Below are 14,291 nucleotides of genomic sequence, written 5' to 3'. Positions count from 1 at the left end.
GAAGTGCAAGAAGACACTAACTCTTTTAAAATAGGTACTGTATAAATGCATTTGTAACTACTGGGCTTTGAGAATTAATTTTAAGTTGTCTCCAAAAAGGATACTCTTACGAAACTTGGGACACCATGAAAATAATTTGCTATTTTAAAGTATAGTAATCCTCTTTCTTCTTGAGTATATATTACAACAGGACAAGCTTCTGTATTTTATTTTTGGAGCACTCTTAAAGGAAACTGCTTAGCAGTCCAACTGTGTTTTTCTAATATTGGGTTATTCTTAATATGAAAGGGGTTTTTTTATAGTAGTCAGTGAAACAGACTGAATTGCAAAGTTGTCTGTCAAATCATGTGCCCAACAAAACATTTACTATTCCTGGCATGTTTGGTCCACTGTTTCATTTGTTGTGTACTGTCATTTCTGGTTCTGGATTCCTTCCAGACTGTTAAGAGGACTTGTGGATAGCCACTGCTTATTCTGTTTTCACTCATGTTATCATTATATTTTAAGCCATTGAATCTTTACTTCAGCACTTGGTAAATTAATAGGAAGTGCCCTCAAAGTTCTGTAGAATAATGTGATAAATTAGGGATAAAAAATTCAGTGTACCATTGAAAGATAAATGGCATCTTACCCTCTCCAGGCTGTTAGAATGTGAAGTGTAACAGATCTTGTTACTGATTCATTTATGTGACTTTTGGAAAACTTTTGGCAAAATTGCTCACAAGACATTTGAAGACAATAAATCACTGAGCAAGAGAAGAAACCATGTTAGTTTAAAATTCCTCCTTAAAAAAGAATTAAAAGGTATAAATGATCAGCTAACATTGCAAAAAAAATATACTTCTGTTGCATATCCAGGTAAAACAGCTAGTGTAGTCTTACAGTATGAGGTGGAAATATGGGAATTACTGCAGAGATGATTTAATCAAAAATTACGATCCATGATTAAAAAAAACCCACCCAAACCCACAATATAAAACCCCAAACCAAACCCACCCAGTTCATGAGAAAATTACAGGAGAGTTACTCAGATCAACAATTGGAGGTACTTGGGAGCTCTAGTAAGAGGGCAGACTGCTTCCTATAAACCTTTTGAAGTTACAGTTAGTCTTCTGCCAATAGCATTTAGTTTTTTTAGGTAATGGAACAAAAAAAGCTATCTGTTATCACAAGGATCATAGTTTCCCAATGCCAGAAAACTGTTCTGTGATGTATTCTCGAATAGCAGCACAAGTTGTAGCTATTAGTGCTATGGGTGTAGTACTACATATTTATTCCTAATTTGGGCTCTGTATAGAAGAAATTATCCATGAGGAAGATCAGCCTAATGAACAAGGCAAAAAATAAAAGCTGTGTGCCAGGGAGTTGCAGAGCTGCCTGGGAGATGAGAGTTCATGTCCTTGACCCAGCCTGTGAAATACAGTCTTTAGAATCAGTCTCACCTCTTTTTCCACGTTGGAATACACTGATTCTTTTTATTAGTTGGTATTAAATTTGAGTTCTCCTTTCTTAATGGAAATTAAGGCAGAAGGAAAGCAAAACAGGTGGTTAGATTCTGAATCCCCCTAAATGCTGCTTACAGTGGGACTGAATGGGAGTAAACAATAATTACAATTTGTCTTGAGCAGTGGACCACAACTAAAAGAAACCACTATTGGTTTGGAAATCTAAGCTAATTTTGTTCGTTACCCTTGTTGCCAGTTTTATCATTTATTAAGGAAGAAACTGTCAGTAAGGGCTCAGAGAACTGGTGAGATGCACCCCAGATAGGGAAGTGCTGCTAGGGAACAGGGGAAAGCATTCCTCTAAGTCTGATTGCATTTGCTGTGTGTATGTGTATGGCAGATCCTGAAAAAATAATCAGGATTTGCCCATGTGAAGGTGGTTTCATGAGGAGAAATCCTTTGTAGAAGGAGAGGGATGAGTTTTGTAGTAACAACAATGACAGGATAAGCAGCAAGTGTTTATTTAGATGGCTTTTTTTAGTATCCAGTAAATTGTGAGTGGTTCACTGTGGGGTTCTAGAAATGACTTTACAATTACTGTATGGAAAAATTCTGCACTCTAATGGACAACAGCCGGTGTGTATGTTTTTATTGCTATTTTTGTGACAGGCGAAAGTAACACTCGGTTTGAGACATTCTCCTTTCAACATGGAGAACCAGAATCCCACAGCAGTTTTGCTGCTGCGACCAATGTCAGCACGATGTCTCGGCCCACTCACAGCACTTCTTCACAGGTAAACCAAAAATGCACCACTGTCTCAACTGAAATCTCAAAAGAGAATTGTGCAAATTGATAATCCAAAACCACACACCTTTCACAGCTAATTTAGTGTTAAATTACAGCACTGAGCATTTTTACAGTAAATCCATCAACTAATGGATTCCAGATTGAGTATATGGTGTTTCTAAAACAGATACTTACTTGTGAAAGAGTTCTGCAGATCATACTGGAGTGTAAGTTTGGTTTATTGGCATTGTGCCTTTTTTTTTTTCCTCAAATTTCATTAAATACACTGTGATTTATGTTCCCAGTTTTACACATGGGCTCTTATGACCCTTTTTTCTTGGTGCAGCTACATAAAATGGCCTCATGGTGCAAATACAGTCACAAAATTTATTAATTCTCAGTTTCACCAGTTAAAACACTTTGTGCAGAACTGTAGGCAAAGTCTCTGGTGTATAACTTTGATGAGGAACAGCAGAGTTCTGGTTCAGTGAAATCCCTGCAGAAACAGTCTGTTTTATCTGATTCATGGCGAATTTCACAATAATATTCAGATTTCAATTCCATGGTTTTGCTAAGCTTAGTGGTATACTGGTGCTCTGTAAGTTGTCATGTTTTAATGCAGAGTGGAGTTTAAATGTGTGTCCCCTACATAGTTTTGACAAGTCATACTCCTCCTTTTTTTCCCCTTGAGCCAACCATCATCAAAGAACACCTAAATGGGCATTTTAGGATAGTCTGTTTCCATTAAAGTTCAGTTAAAAATGGAGAACTTGTAATATGGAATGTATCATGATTTAAAACTAAATTTTCTCTCTCTTTTGGAGTTCTTAATTATATCACACTGAAGAATCACTTGGGTTACAGGTTAGTAGATGATAGAAGATCATCTCTGTAGACTGCACACCATGAAGAAGGTGGCATTAACTTCACAGTTCTCCTAAGTACTCAGAATTAACTGTACCTGAAATCAAGGAAGAGAAATTCATGCTGATTTCAGTAAAAGTTACACTAGCAAGAAGTAAACCTCAGAAATGAGACAGTTTTAAGATTTACTGAGATTCCATTGAAGGGAGGGAGATGTTGGAAGTCATTAAGCCGCTAAAAAATGTGTTGAAGTTACAGACTTTCTCCTTGTGAAGTTCTCATGTTTCTCAGCTAATGTGTACTTCCTGTGATTTGAGCTGATGCATCCCCTCTTGTATTGATTGTATTATTCAGCATAACTCCAGGAGGCGGTTGAGAAGTGAGAGCTCCTATGACATAGACAACATTGTTATTCCCATGTCGCTGGTGGCACCATCAAAGTTGGAGAAACTACAGTACAAAGAAATCCTTACCCCAAGGTTTGCTCACGACCTCCTTAATTGCAAAGATAGCAAAACAAACTTGAGAATTTTGACAAAAATATAATTAACATGGAGCATGGAGTTAGAAAATGTTATAATACTAGGATGGTCTCTTCATGCGCTTGAGGCTTTTTTATCTGTGCACTTCAGTTTGTGTGACTGAAGTGGTGGGAAGACTGGACAGCTGATAGCACGTGGAAAATAGTCTGATATACACAGGGAGGTGGCAGATGCACAGACTGGCTAAAAACAGAAGTGGGTTTATATCATCTGAATTACAGTGATACTCATGGCCTTAAATGTGCCATAAAGCTGCTGACCGACTCTGAAATGTTATTTGGAGGTTGCTGTCTTTTTTGTGTGTTCATAAGAAAATAGTTTGCTGTTTCCAGTGAATTAAACAAAATGGATTTAGCATATATTTTTTAAATTCAGACATTCTGATACAGTAGAATAAACTTATTTTTTTCCATACAGTGTAAGCCTATAATCCCTCATTCTAGAGGCATATTGTTTGTTTGTTTCAGAAAAAGAACACAATGTAATTGATCTCCAATGCTATAATTCAGTGGCTTACTAGCAAATTCCCTGAAATTGGCTAAATGCACTTGTTCTGTATTTTAAATCTCTAATATGTAATTGCTTTTATATTGCCTTTAAAGCTAAAAATATGATTAAGACTGTTGGATAGCTTAAAGACTGTGTTGGGAAAACGAAAGGTTAGATACTGAGTTGTGAAAGGAAAATTTAAATTTCAGGCATCTTTTATCAGCACCTTAAATTTGTGAAGTTATTTTATTTGAAGGAAATTCTGAAGCACAAGCAGTGGTGAAGAAGGATTAACTAACAATATACTGTAGAAACAAAAGAGTCATCTCTACTGCTGAAATAATGAAACAGCATTTAGGTAAATTAATTTGATTTTCCTTGTCTCATTTCTAGCTGGAGAGTTGTTGAACTTCAACCTTTAGAAAAATCACATACAGATGAAGAAGAGGTAGGCTGTATTTTAATTAAACCACCAGTTTTTATTTATGCTAGATATAATATATAATTGGGATAATTGGTACATACTTTGTGAAATCACTGACTTCATGCAAATCCCAGTAAGTTTCAAGTTTCAGAAATAAAGTATTAAGTATCAGATTGTGAAAATTTGCCTGTCCCTTGCTGCTGCACAGTCAGCAGGCCCAAAGGGTCCCTTGGGTCCAGCCTCTGCCTTCCCTGCTCCTGTCATGCTGGCTCATCCAATGTCTGTCTCCTTGGGGCTACCTGTGCTATAATGCTGTTCTTTTCTCTCATCCTCTCCCTCCGTGGCCAGTTCCCATGGCATGTTGCTCTTCAGATGATAATTAGTTATCCTGCCTATAGGTCCAACAAGTTTATTCAGTTTTCTTCTCAGTGTTTGTTTTCCTGCAACCCTTCTGTTGGGAGGAAACTTTTCTGCTTTGTCAGGAACAACGTAACCTTCAGTAGTTCCCACCTGCCTTCTGAGCTAAGTTTGCACATCATGCGCTACTGTTGCTTCCTCCAGACATAAGAATCTACGTTTTCTTCAGGAAATGTCCATGGACTTTGCAGCTGAGGGTCCCTTTCTTCCCTAATCAGGGGTTTGAGGCATTTTGTAACCTTAGGGTGAACATACCAGCAGGTCTGGTCTCTAGGTGGTTTTTTGTCCTTCCAGTCTTTTTGTGGCTCCTTTTCCAGAAACCTGCCAGTTTTGCTGTCCTTTAAGCATCTCTAATCTCCCTCCAGTCTCTGCCACTATCACCAGTTGTAACTGTAGAACTTATATTTGTGCTCTCATCCACAGTATCTGTTCTTGAGCTCCTATTTCAGAGAATCTCTACAACTGGGGTAGAAAATACACTCTGCACAAAGGCATTAGCTTCATGACAGTTTTGCTAGGTCTGTAGCTTCCTGCTCCATGGAAATGAACCTCTAGGAGAGCATCATGGCCTCAGTTCCTTACCTGGTGTAGTTGCACTTACTGGCAGCATGCTCTTCGGTTGGAAGGAAGAGAAAAGCTTACTCTGTCCCTGCCTCTTCCAATGCAATTGAGAAATTCTTGTGAAACCTGGTGGTCAGATTTATGTCACCTCCACCCACTGACTTTTGAGCTGCTACCTCCTCAGCCAGCAGGAAACATGCTTGATCTTCCTTTGTACTGAGAAGGTCAAGTTACATGCACAGGAGAACTCTTCTGCAAGGATATTTAATTAAACCATTCAGAGAATAACTAATAAGGCAGCAAGGGCACACTGTCCCTTGAGCATCTACTGCTCATTACTCTCTCTTTGTTCTGGTATCTGGTGGAATGAGGGATGGAAGAATTTCAACACCAGTTTGCCTTCAGGGCTTCTAGGGACTTGCTTGGAGGAGTCAGTGGGTTTCTTGTTTAGATTTCATATCCCACAGAAATGACTTGTCTTGTGCTTTAAGTGTATTTTGCTGAAGGGACTTCAAGGTGTCTCTCTGAAGCTCATGGGCCAATCACTCATTTAGTAGCCCTCCCAGTACATTTGTGTTTGACATGACTCATTGATCTAGTATGATTCATCCTCTGACCAGGAAATAACTTGAGTTAACAATAAAGCAGCTTTGCCTCCTGCTGTGGCCCACTGTATCTGTATTGTTTGTTCTACTGGGTAGAATTAGAAGGGACAAGAGAAAAATGCTACAGATCTTGTTCGGCTGATTTCCCCCTTTCTTTTGGGATCATGTTAATTGGTTTGGATGTTTTTCAGAGTACTGAGAAAAGGTGATTGATCATAATTCTTCAGCTTCCTTTGCTTTAGCTTTGAGCCGAGTTACATTTGTTGCCGCGTAAGTTTGTGAAAAGACACAGGGAAACAGCACCATTACCTGTTTGCATTTTCTGCACTCGCGCTCTTGACACGCTTGAAACTGCTCCTTGTGCTGAAGTAGGTCATTCATGCAGGAAAAGGGAAGGCAAAATCTACTTTCTGCTTTTATATAAAATACTCTTTTTCTTTATTTTACTGCATAGTAGCCTGTGGTGGCATTATATAATAGATTCTTTTCTGGCTATCTTCTGCATAGCTAAATTGAAAACTTCTGGAGTTGTCCCTGTGTCAAGCAGCAGTCAGGGATTTCTGCCACTGGATAACTTTTTTTTCCTTCCTCTTTCTTTTCTCTCTCTTTTTTATTTAAAGGCTTTCAGTGCAACAACCCCTATCCATGCAACAGACTTGCACTCAGTTTCCATGAGTTACAAAAAAATTTGTCATTTTCCACAGGAGCCACACTTCCAAGGATGGAAACTGAGCACTTTCTGGGAATCAAGCCTATTCACCATATTTGAGTATAAAAAGCCTTTATTTGAGTATAAAAAGCTTACCTTCTTTGGGTGCATTTTTGTTTCTGGAAATTTAGGCTTACAAGGATAAAATTGGCAATGCAAAAGTTAATCAGTATACTATCTATGTCTGCTCTATTACTTGCTCTAAAAATACTTAAGTTTCTGGAAATAGAGCATTTGAGTTTCCTGGTTTGCATGTGTGAATTTGCAGTCTGTTATTGCTTTAATGCATGGGAGGGTGTGGCACGAGTCTTCCTGTTTTATTTTGGTTTTAATTTGTTTTATCCAGGTTAAAATTCTGGAAAGGCACAGTTGTAACATTCAAGTTTATTTTGTAGTTGTTTGAGTAATGACAAATACTTTGGAATAATTCTGTGTGCAGTTAGTTTTGCGTAAGTGTTTTCATGGCCTATGACTCAGTGTTTCCTGTGGAGCCAAAGAGTGAAACACAGATTTTTGTTGTTTTGAGAACAGAATATTTCAGAAATATTCCTGCTGCTATTCAGCATTAATGCACAGTGTCTTGTAGTGTGATGGGGGGATCCAAACCATAGTTTGCTTTAAGTCTTTTTCTTTGAGTGAAATTGTTAGACATGTCTCACAAACAGGCCTTCCCCATTGCCTTTTGTCTCAACATCACTGCCAGATCCGTCCACTGAGGACTAGCACTTCTTTTTTTCCTTTTTCAAACTAACCTTAGTGGGGAAAAATATCCCAAATTTCTCATGTTACAGCAACTTTAAATTAACCTGAAGTTGGTAAAGTACATAAAGCATTACAAAGCTGGGGAGGGGCAGAGGCTGTACTGAACCAAGCAGAGACCTTTTACTCTGTCATGAGACTTTTATCCATAGAATAAAGAAAAATTTTTAAATAAGAAAATGTAGTCTTCAATGGAATAACGTAGAACTCTTTTTAAACAAACAAGTAGTTTAATCTGCTATCACTAGCTATGAAAGGAACATTAAGGCTTATTTCTGTATTTTTCAAAACTCTTCACTTAAAAAAGGAATATGGACTTGGATTTTTGAAAGGAAGCTTGTTAAAAATGAAGTTTCTTCCCAAGATGAAAAGTTTTGGTAATTTGAAAAGAAAATTATTTTCCAAGTCTTAAGTTTTTCTTTCAAAATTATCTTTTGTTTCCACTTCAAAGGAAATCTGAGCACACAGAAAAATCCCGAATTTTCCCTGAGGGAGTGACACTTTTGTAGTTCATAAAATTCTCACTTTCACGCTATACATCGCTGACCTTGGAAAGACAAAATGTGAAATGAGATGCAGCCTGGTTCCGATGCCATCCAAGTGACAGAGCTGGTGAATTCCAGAGAGAGGAGGAAACCCACTAAATTGACTTGCATGAAAGGAAACCAGCAGCTAACAATGTGATTTGTGTTTAACATAAATAAATAAAAGCAATGAGGAGCCTTCAGCAAGGCATCATGAGATGGCCAAACAAAGCAGGCCTGTTTGTCTGAAGCTTCCTGTTGAGTGCTGAGGAGGAGCTGGGCAACCACAGTTTTACCAGCAAGTCCTGAAGTCGATTCTCATTGCACTGAAGGCTTTGGGGTGCTTTTCATTCATTGTAATGCTTTGCTGTTGTACCCATAATGGCAGTGAACTACCTCTGGGCCGAGAGCTGTCCAGAGGGGAGCACTGCAGCTGCCAGTGTCACCTGTGGCACTATGGCACTACCTGGCACTGCAGCGAGGACTGTGCATTCAGTTCTGTGTTTTGTCAGGCTCAATCAGAAGATAAATAGTGTTACTTGTATAAGACCACTGAGGATTTTCCGTTATAGAAAAAAAAATCAGTTTATTTTCCATGGTCCCCCACTTATTAGTATAATTCTTGTCCAGGACTGATCTGGCTATGCAGCTTCACAGCTCCTATGGACAGGAATTGTTCTTTCCTAGAATTCTCTGCTTTTGAGTTGGGAGTGGCTGACATAAAATCCATCGCTGCAGCACTCATATGCTCTTGCCAACCTCAGCTTTTTAGCTGAACTTTGAATGGTTTGGAGTACTTTGAAATAACTGTGAGCTGTGATGAAGGGGTCCAGCCAAGAGCTTGCCTTTCCATTAGGGGAGCGAGGGGGAAGGGCAGAAGGGCAGCAAAGTGCTCCTTGCCCAGCCCTGGCTAAGGAACAGACTTCCTGGTGGGCTGCCAGCAGAGAAACAAAGGTGGCAGTGAAGGTCTGGTGCAATAACTGCATATTTTACCTAAAAAGCTGGCTCTTGTTTGACTACGAGCAGGTAAAGTACTTGTGTTAGGGCTGGTTTAAGCTGTACTGGGGTCATGCAAACCATTGGCTAAGAAATAGTCTCTTCAAAGCAGAAGCCATTTTCTGCTTGGTTTCGTAGCAGGAATGCGGCACCTCAGGTTTGCTGAGTTTCTCTCTGTGGAGTTATCCAAGTCCTTGGTGATCTCAGAGCTATTTCTCAGTGCTTAAAGAGCACCTGGCGAATCCTGCTGCCTCCCAGCCTCCTCCTGAAACAGTGTCTGGAAACTCCTGGAATTTTTGCTTGTCTTTATTATGTGCTTTTAACACTGCTTTGATTTGCAAATGAATACGTCTTCTTAATTTTCTGCCTCTCACCATAGAGAAAAATGTGTTAGTTCCATGGGGGGGTATAATTTCTATATCCATTCAGATTAACCTCAGACATATAAAGAAATAAAGGTGCAAGTGACAGCATCCCATATACCAGAGCTCTCGTGAGCTGAACACGTTTTTGGGTGTGCCTTTATACTGCAAGCATGCATTGTGTTGCGTCCTCTTGTTCAGTGAACAGACCTTTGCAGAATTATATATAATACTGGCTGGCTTTGTTTCTAGTGATGTTTATGATGAGTGCAGCAGCTTTCCCTGTGTCTTGTTACAGGCAGAAGATCTGTCCGACGAAGCTTTTTCCTTGCGTCACACCAAGTATGAAGAAAGAGAGCGCGCGAGATGGTCGCTGTGGGAGCAGAGCCGCTGGCCCAGGAGGAACAGCAGGCAGGTGTACTGGCTTTGATAAGAGCCTTCCTATTGAACCTGGTCTGGGTTGTTGGTGCAGCAATGTCACAAATGCTGTCAGAGAAGTTTGAAAACGAGGGCACTCTTCCTTAAATTAACTCATCAGGGACAGTACCAGGTATTGTGGCTGGAAAGGTATTTGGCTTTGTGGCTGGAAAGGGAAGGCAATGCTGAGACATGCATACTTAAAGAAATTTAGCATGTCAGTGACCTGGTATTAGTGAACAAATAGCTTACTCCCTCACTGAAGACAGAGCTCTGTTAGCTGATGCCACTCCCAGTTATTAGGACTTCAGCCACACAAGAGTAACATGAGCCCTTCTTCACTCACCTGACTCAGATGAAAGTCCACTGCGTTCAGACATTATTGAAGGGTCCTGGAGTATGCCAGGGACCTTACGCTTTAAAAAGTCATTGTGTGAATGGTTCATTCTCTCAGGTTTGCCATTTGGTGCAGAACTCAACAGAATTAAATATAACCACTAAGTCTTTCAAAAAGTAGTGTATATCAGAGTGAACGTCATAAAGCTGTATCTGCAGTTTGGCGCTGGGAAGATGATTCCCAAAAATCACTTCAGAATCTGAAGCATCCTGTAAATGCTGAGATAACATTTTCTGCTTTTTGTCATAGGCTTGTGTCTACTCTTGGATGAAAGTGAACCATGACACTAGGAATAAATATGCAAAGATAGCTTTCTTTAATGCAGGAGAAAAGTAGAGCAAAACCATCTTAAGAAATTCTATTTTAAGCAATTTTGAACATAAAAAGACCCCAACTTTAGAAAGTATATTGAAAAATAAAAAGTTCTGTATGTACCTTAATTTTGAAACTATGAACTTCTTGGTGAAATCTTAGTGCTACTTGAATTCAGAAGTAAAACTGCTCATTGATGTGAGCAAGGTCGGGCTTTTACCTGGCATTTCAGATGCGTGCCACTGTTTTATATCTAGTACAAATTTGTATTAAAGGCAAGGTCAAAATTTTTAATCCTGTTTAATTCTTGACTGCTTTGGAGTTGAGTCCAGAGCAGAGGAGAGAAGGGGGAGCCCAAGGACCTGCTGCTGCCTCTCAAGTTGCATTGGCTCAGTCTGCTGACGGTGCAGTTTGGACTCTGCAGGCTCCTGCACATGATGCTGTGTTCTCCCAGGTGGAAAGAGCCCATGGCTCACTGACTTCTCTTGTCCAAAATCACAGTTCTGGTGAGCGTGTGGAGCAAGGCACAGGAGTGACCAGCCACCAGCTGTCTGCAGACAGGGTGTGCCTGTCCCAGCCCTGTTTTGTCCACTTAGCTCCTCCACACTTTGGCTCCAGACAAGAGGGTTGTCAAGAACCACATATGTTTTCATCTGCTCTTTTGATTTAAACAAGCAATAGGTAGCATGTATGGAGAAACCGACCAATTTGAAAAGAAAACCTGAACCATTCCTGGCAATGTGAGAGGACAGGGAGTAGTTATTAAGACTCGTTTCTTATCCTGCACTAGATCTTACAGCAAAAATGCTGACGGCCGACACAGCCAAGACCAGTGTGCTGCTGACCCTGCTCCCGACCCTTTGGAAGCCCACAGCTCTGTGTGTTCAGGGATGGCGCCACTCTGCAGGGAGGGCCAGGAAGCGAAGGTGGGTGCTTCCAATAGTTTCCAGGTCTGGACAAGTCAGTGATGACTCCCTACTATAAAACAAAGAACCTGAACATACTCCCCTGTCTCACTGATCAGAAACTCGGGCTGTCACCCCAGTTTACGTGTACTGAATGTAGTGCTGCTGTTTAGAACAAGATTGCTGTGCTTTTTAAATTAACCTGTCAACAGGTAATAATTTCATTGCTCATTACACAGGGCATATGTTTTTGAGGCAAATATGGCAGGACTGGGTTCAGGCTGGATCTTTTTTCAAGGATGTTGGTGAGGGTTCCAGACAGGCCTGATGGTTACAGAGTCAGGTATCCTGATGGGTCTGGCACTGTGGAAAAGAGCTTCCCCCTTCCTGTACTATGCCAATTCAATGGTAGCTCTGTTAATAGTTCAAACCCTTATGTAGCCAGCTTACATTGCCAGCTGGTGCCTAGCAGTGTTGTATTCTTTAGCTGAAGAGCCCTGCAAACATTGTAAAGAAAGACACTCATTTGTAACTTGATAGCAGATCATTCTGCACAGAGCTAATCAGTTCAGACTCAACTAAAATCCCTTTTTTCCCTCTTTCCCTCTTTTTCCATCCTCACTCCTACGCTTCTGCTTCCTTTCAGTCTGGGCTGTGGGAACTTCGAGTTTTTCCACTAAAAGATGAAGAGGTAGAAGCTTTACTATGCCAAGATCAAGTAACAAATGAGGCTGAAATGTCAAGTGCAGATTTCCCCAGCAACTCTCCCTGCGCTCTGGGCACACCCACTGCTTTGCCAGACAATGGCCATCCACCAAGAAAACAATCTACCCAAGAGTCAGAAGACTGCAAAAACATTTGCCTGGGAAGCAACAGTACAAGTAAACAAAGGTGACAGGGAATAATGTGGTTCATTAAGAAAGCCAATTAAGGTGGAGAAAAGTGTAAGGTAAAATCTCTCTCATTCACACAGCATATGACAGCACAATTCAAAACCTTTGTGTTAGCTGCATATAATATATTTTCTTTCTTGCTTTGTAACAGGCAGGATAAATCCCAAAGACAACACTTTCTTCTTCCTGAACCCCAAGAGAAAGTAATTATTTCAAGCTGGAAGTCTAATATTCCCAGTGTCGCGAGTGGGCACACATAAATTGCTGGCACCATTCACTGTCTGTTGTCATATTGTCACATTTGTCAATAATCATCCTTTTCTGTTTTGTTTGTTTTCAAATGCATTTCTGGTTCTAGTGGACTGGTGCAGCAGGAGATGCTGCCTACCTTAGCCAACAACTTAAATTGAACACAGAAAAACTACTTGAAAATAGAGGGGATAAGCAATAGCCTCAGATTACTTTCCTCTGTGGCATGACCATGGGGCAAAAACCTGTCTCTCTAACTGCACGTGTAAGGTAATGGTAGGTGAGAACCAGCAGTTCAAAGCAGGTCATATGGAAGTCTTGCATCTGGCTTAAAATCTGTACTCAGCTCTGAGTAGTGACGGGGCATGTTTCATATCTATGTCCTCAAGCAATAAGGTAGAAATAGCTCACTGTTTTTCCATAGTCAATTTATCTGCTACCCAGAAAGTAGGGTCTCTGCTTTGGGTGTGTGGGGAGGGAGAGAGAGGAGGAAAGAGGTGTTGAGTCAAATCAGTGATGCAGCTCTTGGAATACTGTGGTTTGAGTCACCTTACTTCTTAGCCCTTCAGTAGCTAATGAGGCTCATAATACTTTGCTTTAATATGTTTAAAGTCTTGTTACAATTTCTGTATAGTGCCTTGTAAGAGTCTCATAAGTATGCCAACATTTGGTGACTAGCTGGAAAGGAAAAGATGATTGATGTCTAGAAGACCAATAAAAAAAAAAGCCCCAAAGCTTTCCACTGTGATTCTGGATAATTTTTCATTTCCCAGCACACTCACAGTGAGGAAACAAAGGCAAGCTGTTTAAACTTGCATCTAAATAGCATAGTTTGGAATGTATCTGCAATCCCAGGAGGTATTAACAAAGATTACACATTGAATGTAGGTATAATCCATCAATAGGATGTTTTTCTGTGTAGGACAGTTGAAGACAGTTTAATAGGAGTCTGTTTTTATGCAGTTTTCTTCCACGTGTAATATCTGGAATGGCACTGGACAGATGACCCAGTTTTAGTGTTGATTTTTTTTTTGGTCAAAATGACAGCAAATATACACTGGGCATCTGCAAACAGTTCAGTAAAGTTTCAACACTACAACCTATTGCTACATTGTAGTTTATTGCACATTCTGATTATTTTTTTAAACACTTTTTTAACACTGGTTTGTCTTAAACTTGAATCTTGCCTCAATGTCTGATACAATAATCTTTGATGCAAGGTTGGTTTTTTAATTAAAAGTTATTTCTATATATGTTGTATATAGTCTGAATTTGATGGCTTTTTAGAAGTGAAGTAGCAGCAGCAGTGCTTCCTCTTGGCACAGAGCCCTGCTTGGCTCACAGATGACTTTACAACCCCACTGTAGCTTTGCTGTGGTACTGAGGCTGTGCTGGTGCTGTGGGGCCAAGGGCCCCCTCAGCACCTCAGTACTAAGCTGGATGTTGCCCTGTCTCTTGCCCTGCATGAGCATCTGCTGCTGGGAAAAGGTTTCTGAAAGGTATGTGTCTCAGATGCTTTGCAGGTCTTTTCCATACCTTTATCCATTTGTTAGGAAGCCTGATTGAACCAGCTCTCACCCAGCTTTGTTGTAAGGTCAGGACTCCCTGTGCTGTCTGATCCCTGAGGCAGTAGG

General features: G+C 40.2%; 1 protein-coding gene across 6 annotated transcripts in view; it reads left to right on the top strand.

Moving 5' to 3' along the window:
• The window catches only part of KANSL1L (KAT8 regulatory NSL complex subunit 1 like), a 59,553-nt gene extending 45,645 nt beyond the window's left edge, over nucleotides 1-13,908 (top strand). For 5 of the 6 annotated variants that reach the window (XM_032693570.1, XM_032693566.1, XM_032693571.1 and 2 more), the window contains exons 10-16: nucleotides 2,115-2,239; nucleotides 3,451-3,575; nucleotides 4,521-4,575; nucleotides 9,783-9,895; nucleotides 11,401-11,536; nucleotides 12,162-12,464; nucleotides 12,560-13,908. In XM_032693570.1, the coding sequence (XP_032549461.1) occupies nucleotides 2,115-2,239; nucleotides 3,451-3,575; nucleotides 4,521-4,575; nucleotides 9,783-9,895; nucleotides 11,401-11,536; nucleotides 12,162-12,410 (803 nt within the window). In that variant the 3' untranslated portion in view covers nucleotides 12,411-12,464; nucleotides 12,560-13,908. Of the gene's footprint in view, nucleotides 1-2,114; nucleotides 2,240-3,450; nucleotides 3,576-4,520; nucleotides 4,576-9,782; nucleotides 9,896-11,400; nucleotides 11,537-12,161 lie in introns of all 6 variants that reach the window. The other variant, XM_032693568.1, reaches the window with a different exon arrangement.
• The last annotated feature ends 383 nt before the right edge of the window (nucleotides 13,909-14,291 follow it).

This window comes from Chiroxiphia lanceolata, chromosome 7 (genome assembly GCF_009829145.1).
Source record: "Chiroxiphia lanceolata isolate bChiLan1 chromosome 7, bChiLan1.pri, whole genome shotgun sequence".
Lineage (NCBI taxonomy): Eukaryota > Metazoa > Chordata > Aves > Passeriformes > Pipridae > Chiroxiphia > Chiroxiphia lanceolata.
The sequence above is the reverse complement of the archived record's forward strand: the minus strand, read 5'-3'. Positions and strand labels throughout refer to the sequence as shown.